At 40.8% G+C, this 24,547-nt stretch overlaps 2 protein-coding genes across 2 annotated transcripts in view; one reads left to right on the top strand and one right to left on the bottom strand.

Annotated features, from left to right (window-relative positions):
• The window catches only part of LOC119823783 (cytosolic beta-glucosidase), a 139,510-nt gene that overhangs the window by 92,425 nt on the left and 22,538 nt on the right, over positions 1-24,547 (top strand). The gene's annotated exons all lie outside the window — the stretch shown is intronic.
• LOC119823794 (RNA transcription, translation and transport factor protein-like) lies at positions 20,084-20,956 on the bottom strand. The gene has a single exon (XM_038343854.1). It carries the CDS (start codon positions 20,924-20,926, stop codon positions 20,192-20,194), a length of 735 nt encoding a protein of 244 aa, XP_038199782.1. The 5' UTR covers positions 20,927-20,956; the 3' UTR covers positions 20,084-20,191.

Below are 24,547 nucleotides of genomic sequence, written 5' to 3'. Positions count from 1 at the left end.
CTATGTGACAAAGCATCCAAGACTCTGTCATTACCTGAGAAATGTGGGTCACATCAGTTTCTGTGTGTTGCAGGACATTTTGACTTTCAGCTGTCCTTTTTCAACACACGAAGGTCTCTTCTGTGATCATGGAATGGAGGTTGATGCTTTGCCTTCACATTGACCTTGGTACCCAGCACTGCTGTTTTAGTGGGAAGGCTGTACCTGAGAGGGATGAGTCCTGAAGTCCATACTGGCTGTTCAGATTGCCCCTTGGAGGCTGTGGCCAGCCATGATCTTGTCTCTTTGGAAAGTGAAATCTACTAGATTTCTTGAACATGCAATTTCTCATGGAATAGTCACATCCAGCATCTTGCAAGACACTGATAGAAGAACTAAAGTGTCAGTTAGCTGATATATGACTCGAAATGCAGTTTTCAAGGGCATAGAATATTGATGCCCTTTAGGTGACATATCTGTCTTTTTGGAAGAAATCAAACAGAAGCCCAAGTAAACCTTAAAATGTGTCCAGATGGCTCTGGCATGGCAAGGCCTAAACAGCTTTGTGGCATTACAGTCTCCTGAACCCAGCTCTGTTACAGTGATTGCTCTTGTTGGGGGACTCAAAGAATTGCATAGCTAACCCCAGTCCCTGGATAGTCTGGCCATGTATCTAAAAACTGCTGAAGCACTCCTGTTCCCTAAGCCCTGTTGTATCCTGGGAGAAGGTGACTTGATGGAAGGCTTCCTTCCATTGCTTGCCCTCACCCTTTTATACCCAGGGGCTGCTCTCTACATTTACTGACTTCTTGCACGCCATCTCTTCCTCCTTCCCCAGTTCTGCCACCATCAGACTGTGAGACTGTCTCTCTGAATATTTTGGTAACAACAGAGGAGTCTTCTGGCGAGCTGTATTCCCATGACAGTAGTTGCCTACAGGCTTAAGCGTTGGGGGAAGGCACAGGGAAATTAGCTGGAAGTAGATGAAAGGAAGACTGGGTTCAGGGGTTATGGAGAGCTTTTTCAAAAGTGGGTTAGTCTCTCTTTGCTTTGCCCTTATTGGGTTCAGTTTTGGCTGATGGGGGTTCAGTATCTAGCAATTCTCACAGTAGTCTGGGACTCTCATTTTGCAGACCTTGACTATTTTCTCCCCTCAGGGAGAATGAGATTCTCCAGAGTAAAATGAATTATCTATTTGGTTAATTAGCCAGGACATGAAAATATTCTCAGGGGGCTCATCCCCTCTGAGGATGCTCTAATGCATACTTGCTTTTGTAGTGTCTTTTCCGCTCGTTTTCTATCCTGCATCTCCTACAGCTCATGCCTCACAAGGAAGGCAGAATTGTCAAGCAGGCAAAATCTCTTCCCCTCTTCTAAATGTTCTCCCTTCGTTTCTGACTGTTCCACATAGCTTCCATATTCCATACTACATCTTCCACCTCTACCAATTGCCCAGTTTGGAAGATGAGTGTGCCATTCACCAACCTCATGTTAGAGTGATCTTTTCTGTGCTCTCTTCCTTAGTGGTACAGTTGGTGGTCAGTGAATATTCCAGCAGCTTAATGAGATGTTACCAACTTGACTTGGCTTCTGGCCTTTTCTTTCTCTAATGGCCTTTCACCTTTTCTGACACCATCACACATTTTTTGAATAATTTTACTTGTCTCCACTTCATCCACTTTATTTCAACAAGAATAACTCTACCCTTTGCTTCAGAGACAAGCTGTCACTCATATCGATCAAGCAGAAAGAACATCCTATTCTTGAGCTATCCTGGATCATGGAGGGTATCACATTCAGCCACACAGAGATGAAAGAAGACATGTTTTGTGTTTCTGTAGGGAGACACTTTTCTTCTTTCATGAGAGCCACTACAGAATATCCTAGATCTTTCTTTTGGAAGTAAAAAGTTTTACACCCTGAAACAGGAGCACCTACCACGAGAGAAGCTAGAACACCTGGGGACACTGAGTGAATCCTGAAACAAGACCAGATATTGCTGAGAGGTGGAAAGAATTTGGATCCATGATGTGCTCAGTTAAACCCTACCAGCATGTTTCTAGACTTTTAATTATTTTTCATGCTGTGTGTGATCACGTGTGCACGCGCGTGTGCGTGTGTGTGTGTGTGTGTGTGTGTAGAGGCCTAATATCGGCGTTGGGTGTCTTCTTCAATTATTCGACACATTATTTTTTATTAGTTCTTATGGTAGCAGGATTTCTCACCCAACTGGAGCCTTTCTAGTTCCAACTAGTTTAGACAGCCAGCTTTCCTTTGGAATCTCTTGTCTTTGACTCTCAAGTACTGAGATTATAGTCAGCCACCCACTGTATCTGCCTAGCCTTTTATATGAGTTCTGGTAGGCAAACTCCAGTCCTCTTGCTTTCAAGGCAAGGCAAGCATTTTCTCCACTGGGACATTTTCTCAGTTCCTCCAGTACTTTTTATGTATAGTAATATGTATCAGTGACTTTCCATCACTCTGAAAAAACATCCGAGAAAACTACTTAAGTAAATATTTATTTCAGATGCTGACTTTGGAGGTTTCAGTTCGCGGTCAGTTGCCCCCATTGCTTTCAGTCTTAGGCTTCTATCACAGCAGAGGAATCACGGTGAAAGAGAATGGGGTTATCTACTCACCCCATGGCAGCTAGAAAGCAGAGAGAGAAGGGAAGCAAGGGCGAAGGAAGAGAGAGAGAGAAAGAGAGAGAGAGAGAGAGAGAGAGAGAGAGAGAGAGAGAGAGAGAGAGAGAGAGAGAGACAGAGAGAGAGACAGAGAGAGACAGAGAGAGAGACAGAGAGAGAGAGACAGAGAGAGAGACAGAGAGAGACAGAGAGAGAGAGGGAGGGAGGGAGGGAGAGGAAGAGAGAGAGGAAAAAGAGATGTAGACACACAAGCACAGAGGCAGAGAGAAAGACATGCGGCCGGCAAGGGAGACAAGAAACACTAAATACCCTTCAAAGTCATGGCCCTGCTAACCCACAACCCATTTTTTTCCCCAAGCAGTTTCTGCTTTGTTTCAGGTTCTACTCTGTCACAGATGATGTCACAGATGTCTGAACATCAGGAGATTCACCTGTTGATGATGCTAGAGCTCATATGACCCCTACGTTACCAGAGAGTGACCACACTTTTAAGACATAAGCCTTTTGGGAGACACTTCATTTAAAACGATAGTAAATATAACTATATTTGTGCTAAATTATATAATGGCTGCACTATTTGTGCCTATTACAGCTAGGCAACTTTGTAGCTAAATCAAGGTGATTTACTTTCCTACTCCTGGGATTTCAGAGAACAGGGCTGACATCAGTTTAGCTCTTGTGAAGACCTGGGGTGGATGGGTCCATAGTGGTGGGGGTGTTGATGGAAGGAAGAACTTGTGTCATCAGAGAGAAAGTCAAAGAGATACAGAGGACTAGTTGTGTCCCATGAGAAATATAGTCACCTTTCCCAACCATGACCTCTGATGACCTCAGGTTTTCCATTAAGCCTAGAATGTTAGTGTCTTCCTTCTCCCCCTCATTCCCTCTCTTTTGTTTACCCTCATCTCCCCACTTTTCCTCATACTCCTTCCCCTTCTCATCTCCCCCTTCTTCTTTCCTATGAGCACTGTTGTCATCGTCACTGTAACCAGCATCTATTGTCATTGTTGGGACGATGAGGCAGACCACAGAGAAATTCAGAATGTGTGAGACAGGCAGGGAAGAGCTCCTGGAGAAGAAAGGAAATCCAACTGTACTTTGAACCAGTTAACCTAGGTCCTCCTGTTTGGTGGTTCAGAAGGAAGAATGAGGGGGTGCATGGTCAGGGGGATGTTCTCAGTGAAATCCTCAGATTTCACATTCTTATTTCCCTCTCAAGCACCCTGTGCTTGGCTAGCTACACAGTAATCACTTAATAAATACTTGTAGATTAGTTATTTTACACTTGTTTAATGCCTTCCTTTGAAGTGCCTCCAGTTGAGATTGCTTCCACAAATCACATAATGTGAGATAAAATGCCCTATATACCTGTCAGTCTTCTCTAAGACTGTTGTCTAAGTGTTATATGTACTCGGTTCATGAACTAGGCGTTCAGTTGCTGGAAAAATAGAAATCACCCTATTAGTCATGCCTCTGAAAGTTTCACATACTATATTCTAAGTTTTGTGGTGGGTGATATTTAAAGCTTTATCTACTTATTTATTATTTTTGGCCAGCTATTGTAGCTCCATGACTGTATATGCCTCGTGGACATTTTGTGATCTCAGATCTGAGGAAAATGATGATCTATTCGTTATCACTTTGAGGGAAGCCAAGGAGACTGTACAGTGAAAGACACAGCTTAATTAGCACATCGATGCTTTGTATAACCCAGTGTGAAATATCCACTGGTATTGGAGGAAAGATCTAAAGAAAAGGAAGCTTTTCGATTTTTCAATTTCTTTTACTCTTATTCCAAATTCACAACCCTATTTCTATGTCTGTAACCTGCAAACTCCAATAGGTAACATCGCTGTCTGAGACTTGTCACATTCCACAGGACCAGGTGAGAGGATTTAGCACTGCACTGATTCACCTCCCAGGAAACAGTCCTGTGCCTCACTGTACATCCAGGTATACATTTGGTTTGTGTAGTGTAGATGCCCTCAGACAGTGCCCAGCACCTTCATTATATGCTGGTTGAAAGAGTTCTAGTTGAAAACAAACAGAGAGGGAGAACTGGGATGTAGCTGGTAGTAGACTGCTTGACAAGGCCCAGGTTTGATTCCCAGTACTGTACAAAACCAAGTGTGGTCAGGCATACCTGTCATCTCAGCTCTTGGGAGGTACAGGAAGAGGGATTAGAAGTTCCTGACTACCTTTGTCAGGGGGTTCAAGGACAACCTTGGTTACCTGATCCATTTGTTCAAAAAACAAAAATAGGTAAATGGATAAATAAATAAGAAAAACCCACTTAGACAACTTTTATAATAAGTTACATTTTATCTGATACTCTGCTTGTATATATGTATGTCTATCTATCATCAACTATCTGTCTATTTATTATCTATCTATAACAAAACAATACATATACTACAATATTATACAATATCTATGCAAAGTATAATATATACATGCATGCATATATAAACAAAATGTCTGGCCAGCTATGTCTTACCCTGAATAATTATTCAACCCAACAAGACATCAATTATCTCTGAGTATCAGTTACATCACATTCAGTTACAAAGAACTTACCAGAAATGGGTGTAAGTTTATTTGATCAAGTAGCAAAAGGTTCAAGGAAGCCCTTCATTTTAGAGGAATGGAAATGGTCACAGGGAATGATTTCTTCTCTTTCTCTTGCCTTTGCACCTCTGCAGACCATCTTCAATTCACAACCTCTGTCTCCTTGTATTCACTATCAGAAGCAGGCTTATACCCACTAGGTTCAAGACCAGAAAAAAGAAGGCAACTTCTTCCCACTCTTCCAGCTAATTCCTGGCTTAGCTATGAATAGGCAGCTCAACTGGGGAACCAATTTTTGGACGAATCACTGTAGCTTTAATTTGGCAACATGCCAGTTGTTGCCTCCATCCACACCATGGATCAGGGGAGGAAGCCTAACTCATGTAAACCAGGGACTGTATTCCATCTGGATTATGACTTCTCCACAGAAATTGAAGTTGTTAATAACAACTAGATATATGGGAAATAGGAAAACCTCAAAAGAAGTTTACACGAGGTTTCCAGGAAACATGGCAATAACAGAATGGGGAGGAGGTGTTATTGGAGCCTGCACAATGGACTGCAGGTCCACAGAACACTGTCTGAATTACAACTTCTTAAGGATGGTACATGCTCAAAAAAGCAGTGTTATGTCTTTAGAATCCAGTTGAAATGGTAAAGACATGTCAACACCATTCTAAAGCTCTTCCACTAGACAAGGATATTTCTTAATTGTACATGAGATAAAAAAATAAAAAGTCATTATCTGATAACAATATTTTTTTTTTTGCAGAACTGAGGTTTGAATGTAAATCCTTACACATGGTTGACAAGAGATCTACCATTGAAATGCAAATATTCATCATCCTCTATTTACCTTTTTTCTCCAGACAGGGCCTCATTCAGTGGCTGCAGCTGGCCTTGAACTCACTATAGAATGCAAGCAAGACCTGAAATTCTGGTATTACTGCTAGGATTTTGAACTGATCCCACCAGTTCCTGAAAATGATTTAAAAATTTAGAAAATCCCAAAGCAAGTTAATAATTTCTTTTTCTCTGTATAGAGATTGTCTATAAAAGTTCTATGCTGAATATTGCGAATTTAATTCTTTAACAGGAGAATATGTATCAGGTAATTTAATCAGAGAATTTCATAGAGGCATCTGTTAATATAGAAAGTATTCCCTGGGCTATTCATAATTATTTTGTTTTCTTTTTCTTTTCTTTCTTTTTTTTTCAAGACAGGGTTTCTTTGGCTGTCCTGGAAATTGCTTTGTAGATCATGCTGGCCTTAAACTCACAGAGATTCACCTGCCTCTGTCCCTGGAGTTCTGGGATAAAGGTGTGTCACCATGCCCTGCCTGGGATTCATCCATAATTTAAGCAGTGTTTCTGGAAAACCATACTTTTGAATTCCTCATTAGATAGTTCCTAATACTATCATTAGAATTATAGTATTATTATACAAGTCCAGCAATTAGAAAGTGATGAGCTTTCTACGTAGTTTCTCAGAGCCTACCAATTCTGATTGACTGCCATCCTTTTGTGTGACTGGTTGCTATGGGAGCTCATGAGGAGTCTTTTCCACACTTGATACAGGTAGCCTCTTGATATCTTCTTACTAACTTTAATTTATATAGTGAAGAAATCACCCTCACCATGACTTTGTCTGGAAAGTACTCAGTCATGATGTAGCTCTTGGGAGGTCCTTTATAAATCATTCTCTCTATTGTCTATCAGCTCCATCCCAGCATATTTGCCATAGTCAACTGTGGCTGTATAGGTTGGTTACACGCCATCACTGGTGTTTCTTACCTCTGCCATCTGCTTCTGCCTTTGATTTTGCTTGTCTACAGTGCTGAGAATTCTAAAATACTATTACTTTATTCATCAGACTAGAATTGGTCACCAAGGTCCCCAGCAAGGGATTGATAGAGGAGGCATTTGAGTCTCACCAACATTATAGACGACAATGATACAGACATCAAACAGAAAGCAATGCATACTGCTATACGAATTATAAGATGACCTCTTATTTGTGGGGAGATCTACTAGGGTGAATAGAGGTGGTAGTATTCGTTATGATGGATTATGAACTGGGTGATCTGGAATGAAGCAGTTTCTGCACAGCTGTCTCTGACCACTACAGTATCTTTGTAGCATTGACAGTAGTTGCTGAATCTTTTAGGATTAACAATGCTTGTTGGCATCTTAGGATTCTGCTTCCCATTTTCTATCATGTAAGCCCTGCATGGGATAAAAATAAAATCTCTAAAAATTTTTACGTTGGTAATCATTTTTGTCAAATAAACTTTTTTTAATTAAAAATTTCCTCCTCCTTTCTACCTCCTCCCCACCTCCCATTTCCCTCCCCCCAAACTCCCCACTCCCCTTCCCCTCCCTCTCCAGTCCAAAGAGCAGTAAGAGTTCCCTGCCCTGTGGGAAGTCCACGGTCCTCCCCTCTCCATCCAGGTCTAGGAAGGTGAGCATCCAAACAGACTAGGCCCCTCCAAAGCCAGTACATGCAGTAGCATCAAAACCCAGTGCCATTGTCCTTGGCTTCTCGGCAGCCCTCATTGTCCGCCATGTTCAAGGAGTCTGGTTTTATCCCATGCTTTTTCAGTCTCAGTACAGCTGGCCTTGATGAGCTCCCATTAGAACAGCCCCAGCATCTCAGTGGGTGGGTGGGTGCACCCCTCGTGGTCCTGACTTCCTTGCTCATGTTCTCCCTCCTTCTGCTCCTCATTTGGACCTTGGGAGCTCAGTCTGGTGCTCCAATATGGGGCTCTGTCTCTCTCCATCCATCGCCAGATGAAGGTTCTATGGTGATATGCAAGATATTCATCAGTATGGCTATAGGATCGGACCATTTCAGGCTCCCTCTCCTCAGCTGCCCAAGGAACTAGCTGGGGATATCTCCCTGGACACCTTGGAACCCCTCTAGAGTCAAGTCCCTTGCCAACCCTAAAAAGGCTCCCTTAATTAAGATATATACTTCTCTGTTCCCATATCCACCCTTCCTTTATCCCAACCATCCCGTTCACCCAAGCTCTCCCCATCCTCCCCTTCACACTTTTCTCTCCCCATCTCCCTTATCCCCATCCTACCCCACCCCCAAGTTCCCAATTTTTGCCCGGAAATCTTGTCTACTTCCAATATCCAGGAGGATAACTATATGTTTTTCTTTGGGTTCACCTTCAATAAACTTTTAACCACTCCCTCTTTCTCATGCTGTAACGAGTGGTTCTCAACCTTCCTAATGCTGCAACCCTTTACTAGAGTTCCTCATGTTGTGGTTATCCCCCTCACCATAAAATTATTCTTGTTGCTACTTCTTAACTGTGCTGCAGGAGAGCCTTCTGCTCCTTCAGCCAATAGCCGCTGAAATACCAGCCCACTGGGGCGTGGTCTATTTCTCTTTAAAAAAGAGCAGCAGCCCTCTACTTGCTCTCTTGCTTCCAGCTCTTGCTCTAGAGATTAGAGTCCTTTCCTAGCTATCATGTTCTGTAAGTTTTTCCCCCTCAAATAAATACCCCTTTGAATCCAAACTGGTGTGGGATTGTTTTACGCATTATAACTGTAATTTTGCTACTGTTATGAATTATAATGTAAATATCTGATATACTGGATATCTGATATGCAACCTGAGTGGAAGGGTCATGACCCATGGTTGGGAAGTACTGTTGTAAACATTAGTTTCTGTTTAAAATCTAAGTGCCAAGTGCAGAACTAATTTCTAGAGATTCAAATAATAACAGGGACAAATTGGTCTTTCCAACATGCCTTTGATTGGGTACCATAGTATTAGTGCCAGCTTTAAGAGTATCGCTGCAAGGTGCATTCCATCTTTTCTGATTCTAAATGTAGTCAAAAAGAGGCCTAATATCTTCCTGATTTATTTGTAGCCAACATATTTGAGAGTCAGACCTATACCAGTGTGACTATTACTACTGCAATTCTTTCTTTTTCTTCCTTCTGTTCTTCCCCTTGCTTCCCTCCTCCCCTTTTCTCTCTGTCCATGTATAGAATGTATTTTGATCTTATACACCTATCATTCATCTTTCTTATTTCTTTTGCACTTCCTTTGGCCCCTTCTTCTTTCCATTAGGTCATCCTCCTACTTCCGTGTGATTTTTAAAATGATCCAATGAGTTTAACTAGGATTGTTTGTATGCTCATGGTTTGGGGCTTATTTGTTGGCATATGAGTAACTTACCACTGGTTACATCACTGACGAAAGGGAGAGGCAGGGAGGGGAGCAGAGAAAAATGGAGAGTTAAATAAAAATCAATAAAAAACAACATTTAACTGCCAAAAGTTCCTCAAGGAAGAATGTGGCCTCATGAACCCTTTTAACCCATGATGAAATGTTGTAAGATACCACACCGTGCAGGTCTTAAGCAGGTACCACAACTGCTACAAGTTCATGAGGACAAAGGTCATGGAATGTCCAGAAGAGAGGGTGTCACAACACCCTTCCCCCACCTCTAAGTCCTAAATCATTCCAACATTTCTTAAAAAGAATGACTCACAAACATAGGTCTTATCTTCCAGGAGCTCACCTTTCTATGAGTTGGTTAATATGTGGTCAAACAACATCACAGGTTTGTTTGCTATAATATAATCACAGAATGCTTTAAAGAGGCATTGGAATCCTATGATATCCCACTAATATACTAAGATAATTTCCCTGAGGAAGTCTCAAATGGGAGTGTGTTCCCTGTTTGAACTTTGTAGATGCAGAACCAGAGCAAAGAATTTAGAAAATGGGTAAGCTGGCTGTGTGTACAAGCTACAAACCTGGGACCAGCCCTAAAAGATACAGTGAGTACATCAGGCAGTCCTACCTCAATGAAAGAGCTTTGGGTGTGTTTTTACTTTGGTAGAAAGAAACATGGCTAGAATTAAGAATAAAGATGGGCTCATGAACAGTGATCCAGTTCTTGGCTCATTTCTTATAAAGGAGGAAACTTGGCTTTTACTGCCTGTTGAGGGTCTCCATTTCTTCATAGGATTCAACCTTCTTCCCAAAGAATTATGTCTCAAGAAGTGGCCTCACACTCAATGTACCTTTCTTGTTACTATTTCAAAGAACAATAAGGGTGGCACAAAAGGAAGAGAATTATCTGGGTTAAAAGTTTAAGTGGAAATAGAATTCCTACTACTGCATTGCTAAGCTCAGCTCTTCTCTCTCTCTCTGTCTCTCTGTCTCTGTCTCTGTCTCTCTCTCTCTCTCTCTCTCTCTCTCTCTCTCTCTCTCATTTTCTTCATTGCACTTAACTGTAACCTCTGAACAGACCAGGACCCTATCTCATGGATGCTCTTCATTATGGATCATTTCCTAGATGATTGCATCATGGCCTTCATGTAGCTCACAGTCCACATTTGTATCATTCTATTGTAAACTCTACCCTGAGTGCCAGATTTGTCTGTTTCACTCCCTATCAAACATTTCTGTGAGAAATAATATCCTCACTCTCACAATGAATTCAATAGAAAACGTGAAATACGGTTGTATTTTCTGCAGAAATAGGTGTCAGTTTGGACAAAACTAATTTCTAAAGTCCATGATCATGAAAAATTCTTGCCCCCACTTTTTTCCTAGAGGCTGGGCCTCTAGAGAGTTACAATGTTCATTCTCACATAATACAGCTCCTTCCAATATTCTCATCCTGATGTTTATGGACAGAAAGTGTCGTATGTAATTCCTGAGGTTTGAGAGTCCCTACTTGTTGTAGGAGGCCATTTGCTTGTTCCTGGCTGCTCAGCTCAGAAATAATCACTGAGAAACCATATTATTTGGAATACTGTTTGGCCCATAGCTTATGTGTATGTCTGGCTAACTCATATCTTAAATTAACCCATCTCCATTAACCTGTGTATTGCCACAATGCTGTGGATTACTGGGTAAAGTTCTAGCTTCTGTCTCTGGAGGGGCTACCTGGCTTCTCCCTGACTCTGCATTCTTCCTCCCAGCATTCAGTTTAGTTTTTCCCATCTAACTCTATTCTGTCCTATCAGGCCAAGCCAGTTTCCTTACTCATTAACCAATAAAAGCAACACATAGATAGAAGGACATTGCATGCCATTTCCCATTTTCTGTTTAAATAAAAAGGAAGGTTTTAACTTTAACGTAGTAAAATGACATATAACAAAACAGTTACCAAGTAAGAATTATAGTTACAATATTTATATCTATTTTTATCATAACTAAGGAAAACTATAACTATATATTCTACAACTTCATCAAAGACTCCAGAAGGATATATTACCTAAGTAAACAGGAAGTGCATTTTAAGCAAATTCCAAAATTAAAACCTTTCTTTTCATTTAGACAGAAAATGGGAAGTGATGTGGGATTCCCCTCTTGTATTCTGCAAATACCATTGGTTAATAAAAAAGCTGTTTGCAGCCTGTGATAGGGTAGAGCAGAGCTAGGCAAGGAGAACTAAACTGAATGCTGGGAAAAAGAAGGCAGATCCAAGAAGAAGCCATGGAGCCACTACCAGAGACACCAAAACATTGCTGGAAACCACAACCATGTGGTGATGCACAGATTAATGGAGATGGGCTAGTTTAGGATATAAGAGTTAGCCAGAAATAAGCTTAACCTATTTGGTCAGACAGTATTGCAAATAATATAGTTTCTGCATGATTATTTGGGTAATCTGAGTAGCCAGGAATGAAAAAAAAACAGCATTCCTACTACACCTACTTTTATGATTATGGGTTCGGTCAATAACTGGCTGCCTATAACTTTTCTATCCTGAAAGGAACCAAGAACACTTAAATAAGCAGTCAGCTGCTAGTTAGAGAAAACAGGTGCCTAGTGTCTCTTAATTATCTGTGGCTCATCGATGAGATCTTAATGTACCTCATACTGCAAACTGACCATGATGGGTTATTTCTGATATCTGGTTTCTTTTAAATGTTAACTTACCACAGGATAGAATTATCGCACGAAGGTCCTCAACTAAAGGATTGATTACCTTGACTGTCTAAGTTGATGTGTGAAGACCCATGTCAAACATTGGTGACATCCTTTGGTAGCAGCCTAGATGAAAAAGGACACAAGATCATTACCCTTTGCTGGCTTGACCTTCCCACTCACCATTGATTTTCTCAAACATACTCAAGGTTTTGCAATTCACTCAGGGTAGGATTCATAAGATCCACATCCTTGAAGTAGCCTACAAGACCTTGGCCTGATATGGTCTCTGTCGTTTATCTCTGCCACTTTTATTTACTAATTCAATCTAGTCTGGCCATCTTTTTGCCACTTTGTACCCTTGACTTTCCACTACCCCATCATTCACCCTTGCTGTAAACATATCTATACTTTTTTGCTGCCAATTCCCTTCTGGGGGCTTTCTGCTTGGTTCACTGATAGATTTCTGTTTCCAAGGCCCTGCTTTGGACTTGATGGCTCATGGGCAATATTTATTGAGTTGGTGAGTGAGTGAATGAATGAATGATCAGTGGATATGGTAAAATTGAGACAAAACAAAGAAGCTTACTTCCAAGTTTCAGTTGACTGGTTTTAACTGAATGCAAATTTTAAATTCCCATCAAAAAAGCCAACTCTTCACTTAACTTTGACACAATAGTTTTGACTGTTTCCATTTTCATTAGGATTGACAAGAGAACTGCACAAATGAAGAGAAGCCCTTTGGGCATTTGGCACTGTATATTCATTCCCTCTTTGTCAGTGGGGCTATTTTTGCATTCCACATTTTTACTCCCATATTCTTAGGTGCTGGAAGTTACCTAAGTTTCTTTTGGTTCTAAATTGTATACACCTTGATTTTCCCCCATTCCATTCTACTCTGTATACACTTTAGGAGTGCATTATCCCTCTCTGACTCAACGGTTTTGCCTACCTGCTTGTAACTTGCTATTGTAGTCTATGATTTGGAAGGGTGATCTTGACTATGTCTCTCCAGTGTGAGTTATTGGTGGCTGCAGAGGCTCCTCATTTAGGAGTATAATCCAGATAGTGCTGTTGTTGTGTGTATTGTTCAGATAAAGATTGTATTAGAGGTTACTGGTTTGCATCTGTAGAGCTCTGTGGAGTTTAGACCTGTGAAAGTCAATAAAAATGACTTCATTGCTGTTTGTTCAAAAGGGTCATTGAGGTGATTGTGTAATTATTTTCTGAAGCTATTGACAGGAAACAAAGGGACTGGGCTTTGTCTAAAGACATTTCTCACCATAATTTTCAGTGTCCTTAGCATAAAATTTTTGTTTTATATTTGTCTAAAGCAATAAGACAAGTTAAGCTTGTCTGAGTTTGATAGTGTAAGTGTATGTATGTGTGTGCATGTGTGTGTGTGTGTGTGTGTGTGTGTGTGTGTGTGTTAGGTTTTGCTCTGTTTATGCCTGCATGGCTGGAGAAAGATTTCATAGCTAGTTTGAAAGAATGTTATGTTAAGTAAATTCCCAAGAAAAGCAAAGCATAACAAAACAAAATAAAAACAGCCCTTCTTTGGAAGAAGAAAGTTTATTTGGACCTGGAATGAACCTGTCTTAAACATGATGAATACTATGCTTTTCAAAGTTTTGTTGCAGAATTGATTTCTTTCCATATGCTTCTGGTGGTTTAATTTGATTGGCATACCATAAAATATTGCTCTTTGATGTGGGAAGTTGTTCTCATACAGGACTATGAGAGTAAATTTTATTTGTGTTAATAATGTTGAATAAACTGCATTTAGGTACGGGGTTATTTCTGGATACTGTGCTTTTACCTAATTTGATTGTCCAGTTTTCAGACATGGATTTAAATCTTCCTGCAGCTGGGAATTCACCATTCATGTTACATTTGCTTCTGTTTTCAGAAGCATGGAAATGGCCAAACTAAATCAGGGAAGCTATTTCAAGGTTTTCTTTCTGCTTTGAAAATACAGAATGAATTCTGGAGTGACCTTGCATGAGGAGTCACTTCACTCCTTCCCTAAGTCTGTTGGTGTAGTGTGGAGCTGCGGGCTGCATTCCCACCACCCAGCTTTCTGCCTCCTGGCTAGCTTAACACACGAAATAACATCACACAAATTGTATTCTTTTAAACACTGCCTGGCCCATTATTTTCAGCCTCTTACTCACATCTTGACTAACCCATATCTAATAATCTGTGTAGCACCACAAAGTGGTGTCTTACCGGGAAAGATTCTAGCATACGTCCATCTTGGGCTGGAGCTTCGTTGCATCTCTCTCTCTGAGCAGAGGCATGGCAGTCTGTCTAACTTAGGAGAGGCGTAGCATCTGACTGAGCCATCTACCTCACTTCCTTCTTCCTGTTCTGTCTACTCCGCCCACCTAAGGGGCGGTCTATCAAATGGGCCAGGCAGTTTCTTTATTAGCCAATGGGAATCCTCCATCATTTCCCCTTTTTCTGTTTAAAAAAAAAAGAAAGGCTTTAACTTTAACATAGTAAAATTACATATAACAACAGTTATGCAAAAATTACAGTTACAATATTTATATCTACTTTATCTTTTATCATAACAAAGGAAAACAACTATAACTAATCTATCTATTCTTCTTCAGCTCCATCAAAGACTCCAGAAGGGCACAATATTACCTAAGTAAATAAGAAATATGCAATTTCCAAACTCTAGAAATGATAGAGACATCTCGCTGCCTGGACAGTCACCCAAAGTTCTTTTGTACTGTTGGGGCATCCATCTTCAGCCTTCAGGCCCATAGTATCCAGAGACATTTCCATGAAGCAGGAAATTTCAAAGACAGTTCAGTCACTATCTGCTGTGTCCTGCAGAATGTCTCGCAGACTCTTTCGTGAATCAGGAACCCAAAGAGATCATCTCACCTCTAGGCAAGTTCAGCAGTCCTCTCTCTGAGGGTTCTCTGTGTCCAGTTTATGCAATAGTCCAAGCAAGAGCAGTTTCTTGCCCAAATGGCTATCAAACTCCATAAGGAGCCTCTTCGATGCCCATCTTCCTCTTGAAGTAGATTGGTGCTGCCAGGAGCAGACGTGTCTCATTGTCATGAAAAGCCTTAAGTTATTAAAACATTTAGTGGAATATTCTGTAGTCTTTGAAAGATATTAGGAATGCCTATCTAACTGAAATATATCTCTATATATCTAGAAAATCTAACTAACATGACTATAAGCTTTACTATTATCAATGATTATCCATTAACAACCTATATTTCTTAATTATACATTACATTTTTAAAATGAACTACACAATCACAATACCTTAATCAGTATCAAAAATACATATAACATATACATATAACAAAATTGACCCTAAATCTCTATCAATTAAGCAAAATCTATACCAATGGAAATTATTCATATCTATATCATATCCCCCTTTAAATGTAAAAGAACACTTATAAACAATATTTGGGAACATGGACGTAGTTATTTCTCTCCAAACTGCTTCCTGCTGAATGGGGGCGCTGTTAATCAGGTCTTTCACGGTGTAACCTGTGTGCCAGGTTCATCTCAGTCATCAGTTGGGTGAAGTAATTTTCTGAAGGTGTTCACAGCAACCTTTCAGGAGGGCGTGGTCTATCATACCATATTGGGATAGAAGCAATCCACAGGGTTTCATTTTCTGTAAAAACAAAAGAAGAATCTCTTTTCCAAAGTATCATATCCTTAGATCCAAATTCTGAAGTCAAGGTATTTTCAAAATATCTATGTTGTATTAGTTCAGCAGCATTTATAAACAAATATCTTTTAGCAGCTGTTGCTCCTTCCTCAGCATTCAAACAATCCAAAGAGAGCATAATAGTATACAGTATCAAGGTTCTCTGTATATTTTCCATCTTTGTGCAGCTTTGTTTTAACCTCTATTTCGTTTATTTTTACTTTTGCTTTTTGAGACAGGTTCTCTGTATATCTTTGTCCTGGAATAACTCTATAGACCAGGCTGTCCTTGAACTCTCAGAGATCCACTTGCCTTTGCAGCCCAAGTGCTGGGATTAAAGGCGTATGCTACCACACCTTGAACTCACAGAGATCTGTCTGTCTCTGCCTCCCAGGCATTGGGATTAAAGATGTGTGCTGCCACACCTTGAAGTCACAGAGGTCAATCTACCTCTGCCTCCCAAGTGTTGGGATTAAAGGTGTGTACCACCACAACAAACTACTTCCTTTTTTTTAAAGAACTTTAACCTTTAGCCTGCATATATTTTTAACACATCATAAATCATTTAGACATTTTCTTCGACTTTGGATCTTTCTTTTACTGTATATCTCTCTTTTTCTGACAACATGAGTCTTTAATTTACCAAACAATATAAGTAGGACTAAAGCCGTGGCTTTGTCAGCTAGATCCAGCCCATTCCTTAGCTTTCCAGCCTCGTGGCGGAGGTACCGGCTGTAGCCATGTTCATCACCACAACTCTGTGACGGTTCAAGGTCCCTGCCAGCAAGCAAGCTGCAACAGTGTTAAACAACAATCAAAAGCTCCATAGTCAGGACTGCTTGCTTGAAAGAGTCAGAGTTTGCCTTGGCAGGATGGCCCAGAAAGCTGGCATTTTAAAACAGCACAACTTTTTTCCTGCTACAGAAAACCAAAAAGCATGCGGTCGACTTTTCATCAACACCGTTAAGTGTTTCGTGGCAGGACCTCTTAAAAGAGCTGCAGGGTTTTGCAGCTAAAGCTGAATCAGGAAGCCTCTCTTAGATGAGAGTGCTTGCTAGCCTCTAGCAAGCAGAGCCAGACCCGAGAAATTGCTGCTACCGAGAAAACATGCTTTACTCTATTCTTTCCCAAGCTTTCTCAAGCTTTCTGTGGATTCAGTTATCCACGTGGGCGCCATTCTGTAGTGTGGAGCTGCGGGCTGCATTCCCACCACCCAGCTTTCTGCCTCCTGGCTAGCTTAACACACGAAATAACATCACACAAATTGTATTCTTTTAAACACTGCCTGGCCCATTATTTGTTGGAATGACAGCTTGGAAATATACACTTCTGGCTTTCCATTCAGCTACTGCATACACTGGGTGAAGAAGGCTATGCTGTCTCTATCTTGCTTTTAGACAAAACATGTTTTCATTCTTTTTATATGTATATGCATATACATAGGTGAATATAACAACATTAATTAAAAAGATCATGAATTAGAAAGAAGGCATCAACATGTACATGGGAGGGGTTGGAAGGGAAAAAGGCAGGGAAAATTATGGAATAATAACCCCCTAAAAGAAGTATTAATAAAAGCAATATTAAGCAATATTGTTAGGTTGGAAGTTTTTTGTTGTTTGTTTGTTTGTTTGTTTTAAAGCATGATTTTATGTAGTTTCCACTGGCCTGAAATTTGCTATTAGTCTCAAACTCATAGAAATCTGCCTGCCTCTTGAGTGCTAGTATTACAGACATTATGCCCAGCTCAAGGTTGGTTTATTATCACATTATAAATTTATTATTTTCTGTATTAACTTTGACAGCTATAATTTTTAGTCAATGATTATTAAACATTCAACCTATAAAGCTTACAGAGTTAACATTTCAGTAATGGTAACTATACAGTGCTCAGGTATGTTAAAAAGCTCACATTTTTATAGATGATGAAGTTATTTGCTCAGATTTCCCCACAGTTAGTGAAACTTATAATGAACTCAGGCTAAATTTAAGCTCATTTTTTTGGGGATAAATTATGCTTATTAAGCTAACTGCTTGTTGCCTAATTTCAAGGAGTCAGAACCCTGAAGACTTTCATATTAATATATCCTAATATTATTAATAAGTGCTTATGGAATTGATTAATTGACCTGTGTGTTTCCTGATCTCTAAACTTCTAGTATGGCTTATTTCATTGCTATTTTAGTTTGTGAGTTTTTTTATGGTTTGAATGTATATGTCTGCTGCCTCCCCTACCCCAAATTCATATTCCAGAACCTGAGACTAAGTGTGATGCTATTAAGGAGTGGGGACTCCACTCGTGAAAACACTCATGAGTGGGATTAGGACTTCATCAAAAGTCTGCAGTGACTTTGAGATGCTTCTATTTTGCCTGTTTTACTGAGTGAGGTTGTAGCAAGGAGACCCTCATCAGACCCTGCGTGCTGGCCCCTGCCTCTTGAACTTCCCACTTCCCGAAGTTTTAAGGCTATGGTATCTGGGAGTATCAGTGTTGACACAATGTGCAGCATCACAGATTTTCATTAAGAATGACCATAGTGCCGGGTGGCAGTGGCGCACGCCTTTAATCCCAGCACTCGGGAGGCAGAGGCAGGCGGATCTCTGAGGTCGAGACCAGCCTGGTCTACAAGAGCTAGTTCCAGGACAGGCTTTAGAAACTACAGGGAAATCCTGTCTCGAAAAACCAAAAAAGAAAAGACCACAGTTTACTCTCATGCGTACTTATCAACCAATATTCAGTGAGTATTTAGATAATACTGGAGTTGGGGGAGTCAGCAGGAACATGGAATTCAACAGAACTAAGTAAACTGATGAGATAATTATATCTAATATTTGTCAAATATTTAATTAAGAAGTTGGTTAGCTACATAATACAAACTATCAATAAAGTAAAAATTAATGTCTATTGAGGGATCTAGTAGGCATATCATAGATGCCCTGAGCCTGGGTGAATTTATCTATTCAGACCTAAGTAATCAATGCTAGCAAGTTTATTCTTCATTTGCCAACATTAACAAAATACATCCATATTAGTAATTTCTCATCACTGTTACTAAATCCCAGATGAGAAGCAACCTAAATAAAGAAGGGCTTATTTTGGCTTATATTTCTAGAGAACAACTCCATCATGTCAGAAAGCATGGTGGCAGTAGGAGGAGGTGGCTAGTAATACTGCTTCTGAGATGAGAACCTGGCAATGAACAGGAAGTGGTTCCTGAACTATAAAACTGAAGGCCTAGTCTCAGTGACCTACTTCCCAAAGTTAGGCTTCACTTCCGAAAGTTCCACACCTGCAGAAATAGTCCACTAGCTGGGGATCAAGTGGTCAAACACACGAGCCTATGAAGAAAACTTTACAGGCAAGCATAATAGGGTTCCCTCATTTAATACTGTTGGTTTCCCATCAGCAAGGCAAGCAGTAAATAATCCCAGTGTTTGGTGTAAGTACCTCATGAATAGGTAGTTATGTCCATTTCTCAGATGAGGAAACTGAGACCAGAATAACTTGGATTCTCACAGCTTGCAAATACCAGTTTTGGCATTTGAGTGAGGCATCCCAGGCCTAGAGCCTGTGGTCTGCATCGCTATGTGTCCTGCCTCTCCATCATGTCTGTTCCTAGGATGTACCAGAAAGTGAGAACTAGCCATAGGGAGCTAGCTTCTCCCTGCAACTTTGTATTCAGAGACCCCACTTAGCATACTGAATGATCTCATTTACTAAATGGGCTCTGAGTAATTGGCTGCTGGAGTTGGGGTGAATAGTGTCCCCAGGAAAGCTGTTTCACAGCCTGAGGCACTGGGCAGTCAAGCCTGCCCTGCTCCTTCCTTTCCAGGACTGCACAGACCAGCACACTAATGCTGTTGGAAAATGGCTCTTTATTTGAAAACTCAAAAGCTCTGGTTTTGAGAAAGTGCCAGGAAGAGTCCAGAGAGGAGGTCCTGAGTGCCCTGCCATGGAAGCACCCAAGGTGGGTGTGAGGCAGAGTAGATGGTCCTCACGATTTGTACCAGTGCTCACCAGTGGGGGTCTGTGCCCAGTTGTTTCTGTTCCCTTCACAGCCTCTGAAGGAGCATGGCTTCCAACAAGAAGCATCTTGATCTGTCCAGACACTGAGCGTATAACTACTATAAACTTCAGTGTGTGTCGACCTAGACCCTTTTCACAAAGGAAACATCAGTGCAGTCTCTCATTTTTCCCAATGGACATTACTTTTTTTTTTTTTTTTTACTTTCCCCAACTTTATTAAAGAAAAAAAAAAAAGCAGTGGTGGTAAATCTCTAGAACACGGCCAATTTCCTGGGATTCCTCCCTCGAAAATGTGACATTTAATTTCCAAACACATGCTGATGCACATGGTTCCCATCACACTAGGCAGGCGAGAAGCTGAAATCCTGATGTGCTCATCTTCCGACTTTCCCCAGTCTGTGGTCTGTCTTTGGGTCAGCAATGATTGCCTGAACAGCTACTATGGCTTCATTAATTTTCGTCTGTAGCTCTCTGAGCTCTTCTATGTGCAGCAATCGCAAGATCTGAGCAGCTTCATTCAGAACTGCATCTCCTGTGTCAAAGCCAAGAATATGTTTGTCTAAAGCAACAGGTAAGCCCTCTTTCGTTTGATTTGCTTTAGCAACTGCATCCTGTGTTAGACGCTCCTGAACCAAAATGCGAATTGCCTTAAGCATTACCAAGTAATCATCATGACGCTGAATCTGAAGGAGGTTAGCCAGAGCCATGACACCAGCCTTAAAATCAGGATTATTTACGTCCAGGTTGATCAATGGTTCCGCATTTTTAGCTGTGTTGTCAGTATTTTTCCTGTTATCAGGTACTAAGTCCTTGTATTTTTCAGCATTATCTCCATATTCAAGTCTGACAGCTAAACCAAGAAGCCAGTCAATTGCTTCCTGTCGCTCCTGAATCTTGAAAGGACAGTTAACATCTCTGAGATACTTTTTGAAGAACTTGGGCCAGTCACTGCTGTGGATATTTCTCAGGTTACCTCTGTCTTCAATCTTGTAGTGTCTAATTTTCTGGTCTTCAAGCCAAACAATGAAGTTTCTAAATTCTGTTTCATCTTTGCAGTTGAAGCCTGCAGGGTTGTGGTAGTCCAGGGCCGTGAGCTTGCGTCGGAACATGGTTGCCGGTGCTCGTGCTGGCCGCCCGGGCCTCTGCTGGGACACTGGACATTACTTTTATCTTACCCATTTCTGTGTCCTGTTGTTCAGTGAATGTTATTGACCATAATCTTCAATTGCTGCATCAGATCATACAGTGTGAAGGAATTAGAGTTTGGAAAGGGTCCACAGTCCGGTTCTGCCTTCTCTCGTTTGGGAGTTTGAGCAAATCTCTTAACCTCTCGGCTTGGTGTTCCCATTGCAGATGAGGAAACCTCCAACCCAAAAGAGTGATTTAAAAGAATATCAAGGGCTCAGGGGTATAACTCAGTTGGTGGAGTGCTTGCCTACTATGTCAGAAACCCTGAGTTCCAACCATGGCATGGCATGAAGCAAAACAGATGTTTTGGTGCACACTTGTGATTTCAGCACTTGTGAAGTAGAGGCAGGAGGATCATAAGTTCAAAGTTGGCAAGGGTGAGATGGTTCACTAGGTAAAAATGCATACTGTGCAAATCTAATGACATTTCATTTCAGTGCGCTAAATTCACATGAAGGTAGAAGGAGAGAAATGGCTCCACAGAGTTGTCCTATGACTTCTCTATGTGTGTCACATACACAACCCTCAGATCCAAAATAACATGCATATATTAACACACACACATATAAATAACATTTTAAAATATTGAAAGAAACCACCCTCCCAAACAAACAAACAAACAAAAAATGAAGACAAATCTATTCTCAGCTACACAGAGAGTTTGAGGCTAGCCTAAGCTATATGAATCCTGTGCCAAAAACCTAAACAACCCTCCCACCCCCAAATTAACAAAATAACACTTTTCTGCTGGTCTCCTTGAATGAGTGGAGCCTCATGATCATTGCCATTAATTTGTTAGGACTGGTTCTTTCCTCTCCCTACCCTTTTAAGCTAGACTCAACTGTAAAACTGGGTGTCACCTTTACCTCCCTTTCCCAACTTGTTAGTGCACATGTTTGATAATTTCTCCAGTGCCTGGAGCCTTGCATTCATCTCATTGTAGCTTCCTTCCTTAACTTAAGGCTTAGGACTCCTAATTGGCTTCCAGCACCATCCCTCTCAAGTCTGCTGCCAGGATTGTTTTCAAGTAAAGCTAGTTACAGTAATAGCAATTCCACAAGTTTTTATTCTAAACCTCCTATTTCTTTAATTTATTTAGATTTATTTATTACATTTATTTTACATCCCGAATGCAGTTTCCCCTCCCTCCTCTCCTTCTACTCCCTTCCCCACCTTCAGCCCCTCCCCCACCCATCCACTCCTCTTCCATTCTGAAAGGGAAGTCCTCCCAGGGGTATCAACAAAACCAGGGAGTTCACATGCGACCAACCTAGACCCTCTACATATATGTGATAATTGTGTAGCTTGGTCAGCTTGCAGGATTTGTAACAATGGGAACAGGGGTTTCCCCTAATGCTTTGGCTGGCTTTTGGTAACTTTCTACTTCTCAGTTTGGTGAACAATACCTCTCTATGTACCGCTTTTTACACACCCTGGGATCATTCTTCCCCTTCTTTATCAGCGTTTTGTATCACAACATATTTGATGACATTTTAAGACAGTTAATTTCAGTGTTAAGTGAAGTATCAACTTAACTAGGCCATGAGGCATTTTGATGCATGGTTAGACCCCCTGGGTGTGTGGGTGAAGGTGCTCCTGGGTAAAATTAATACGGGGGTTATAGACTGAGGGAAGTGAATTATGTTCCAGTGGTGGCAAGGAAAACATGAATCAGAGCTTTTGAGGGCATGAATGAATCTCAAGAGAAATAAGTGACGGGCCTGGTCAAGGGGGTATAGTTATCTTTGATCAGCAACATCATCCATTTTTTTCTAGTCTCAGACTTGGACTTGTTACTTGTGGACTCACTCTGTGTCTTGCATTTATGCGCCATACAACTTGGAAACGTTCAGCTTCTAAAGACTTGAGTCAGTTGCTTAAAATCAATATCTCCGCTCTTCGCATCTCTTCACCATGAACTCTGATGTCACCTACTATCAAAATGCAGAGAAGAGCTCATGGTGGCATGCTCAGGTCTAACCAGTGTATCTACAACTCTTGTGCTTACGGCTCAGCGAATATCCTGGAATAGGGAGTGGAAAGAACGTAAGAGTCAGAGGACCAGGGAATCTGCTCTGAAATAAATATTAAAAACATCTGTGTATGATAGGGAAACTGCACCCACGAAATCTTAAAAACATGGTTGGTTAAACAAAATCTGTCCAATGACAGCAGCAATTGACATGCCAGCATGGTTAGAGGAAATCTCACAAGACCCTCTCCCTAGAAAGGAACAGGGAAGCCATGACTGCTGAGAAAGGAATAGTCATCATTTTTCATGAACCAACCCCTGATAAGCTGTCCATTCCCAAATGGTCACCTCTAAACACATATACATTTAAGCAACACTAAATAGCCTCAACACATTGGATTTATATATACATATGGGTGGTATAAATATACAAAAATATTTATGTATTAATAACAATTAAAGAAGAAAAGGTCATTAATTTTAGAGATAATAGAAGAGACATGAGAAAGGTTGGGGGGAGAGATGATGAAATACTATATTCATATGTTAAATTTCTCAAACAAACTAAAATGAAATAGATTAAGAAGCATTCTTTGGCATCCCCTTCCCCCAACAGTCTTTCTGTACTAGGAGTTTCTTGCCTTTGTTCTCATTGTACAGTTTTCATCTGACCACTGCACTACAGCTGCCCCTTGACATGTCTGTCCTTTCATAGAGAAGCCCTTGAAGACAGGAAGGGCTGCCACCCTATTTGTTCCCGTATTCCCAGTACCTTGGGAGAAAAGCAATAGATATTGATTGAATGCTAGAGTAACTTTTATACTTAATGAAAATGGGATGAGATAGCTGTCCTTCAAGCATTCTCTCCAAATTGCTAACCCACTCCATTCTGCAAGAGGAGACTATGTTAGAATTTTTCACCAACTGCAAGACCTTGGGCAAATGGAATGGCTTCACAGTGCCTCAGGTATCTCATTGGATAAAATGGGAACAATAATAAGATCCATATTATAGGGCTGTAGGAAAGAGCAAGTGCTTCGTGCATGGGAAACTTCAAACAGCTTGGCATCCTGCAAATGCCTGGCAAATGGGAATTTTGCTCTTTTATTACCTCCAAAGGGAAGTGAACAGATTCATCTTTTCTCATTTGAGAAAGCTGCTTTCAGATGTAATCACTGGCAGGCCGGTGAGAGAGGTGGTCTCTGGCTTTCCTTGACAGCAATTAAGTAGATCATCATTGGTTGTATTTACTTAAATTGAAACCATGGAAGTACTTAGGTAGTAAACTAATGGCATGTAAAGACCTGAAGGGTCCCTACCACGAGCCAGAGGAAACTAAAGTTCTGCAGACACCTCCCCCTCTTCTCCAGCCTGATGGTTCTCTCTGCACTTCAAAGAGAAATATAGCCCCTTGCACATTCTCTAATCTTTCTCCTTTTCCGCTTATGCCTCATGGGAACATTGGTGTCTTTTTAAATGCACCAACCCAAACCCCATCATGGTTCTATTAAAGTCAGTGAGTTGAATAGAAATGGACTCTGCCTGGCCATACTGTTGCCAAACACATGCT

The sequence above is a fragment of the Arvicola amphibius genome, chromosome 1 (assembly GCF_903992535.2).
Source record: "Arvicola amphibius chromosome 1, mArvAmp1.2, whole genome shotgun sequence".
NCBI lineage: Eukaryota > Metazoa > Chordata > Mammalia > Rodentia > Cricetidae > Arvicola > Arvicola amphibius.
Note: the sequence above shows the minus strand (reverse complement) of the source record. Positions and strands in the feature narration are given on the sequence as shown.

What these genes read in the sequence shown, in the direction of transcription:
- LOC119823794 (XM_038343854.1), bottom strand. Translation starts at nt 20,926, where the DNA reads ATGTTCCGACGCAAGCTCACGGCCCTGGACTACCACAACCCTGCAGGC.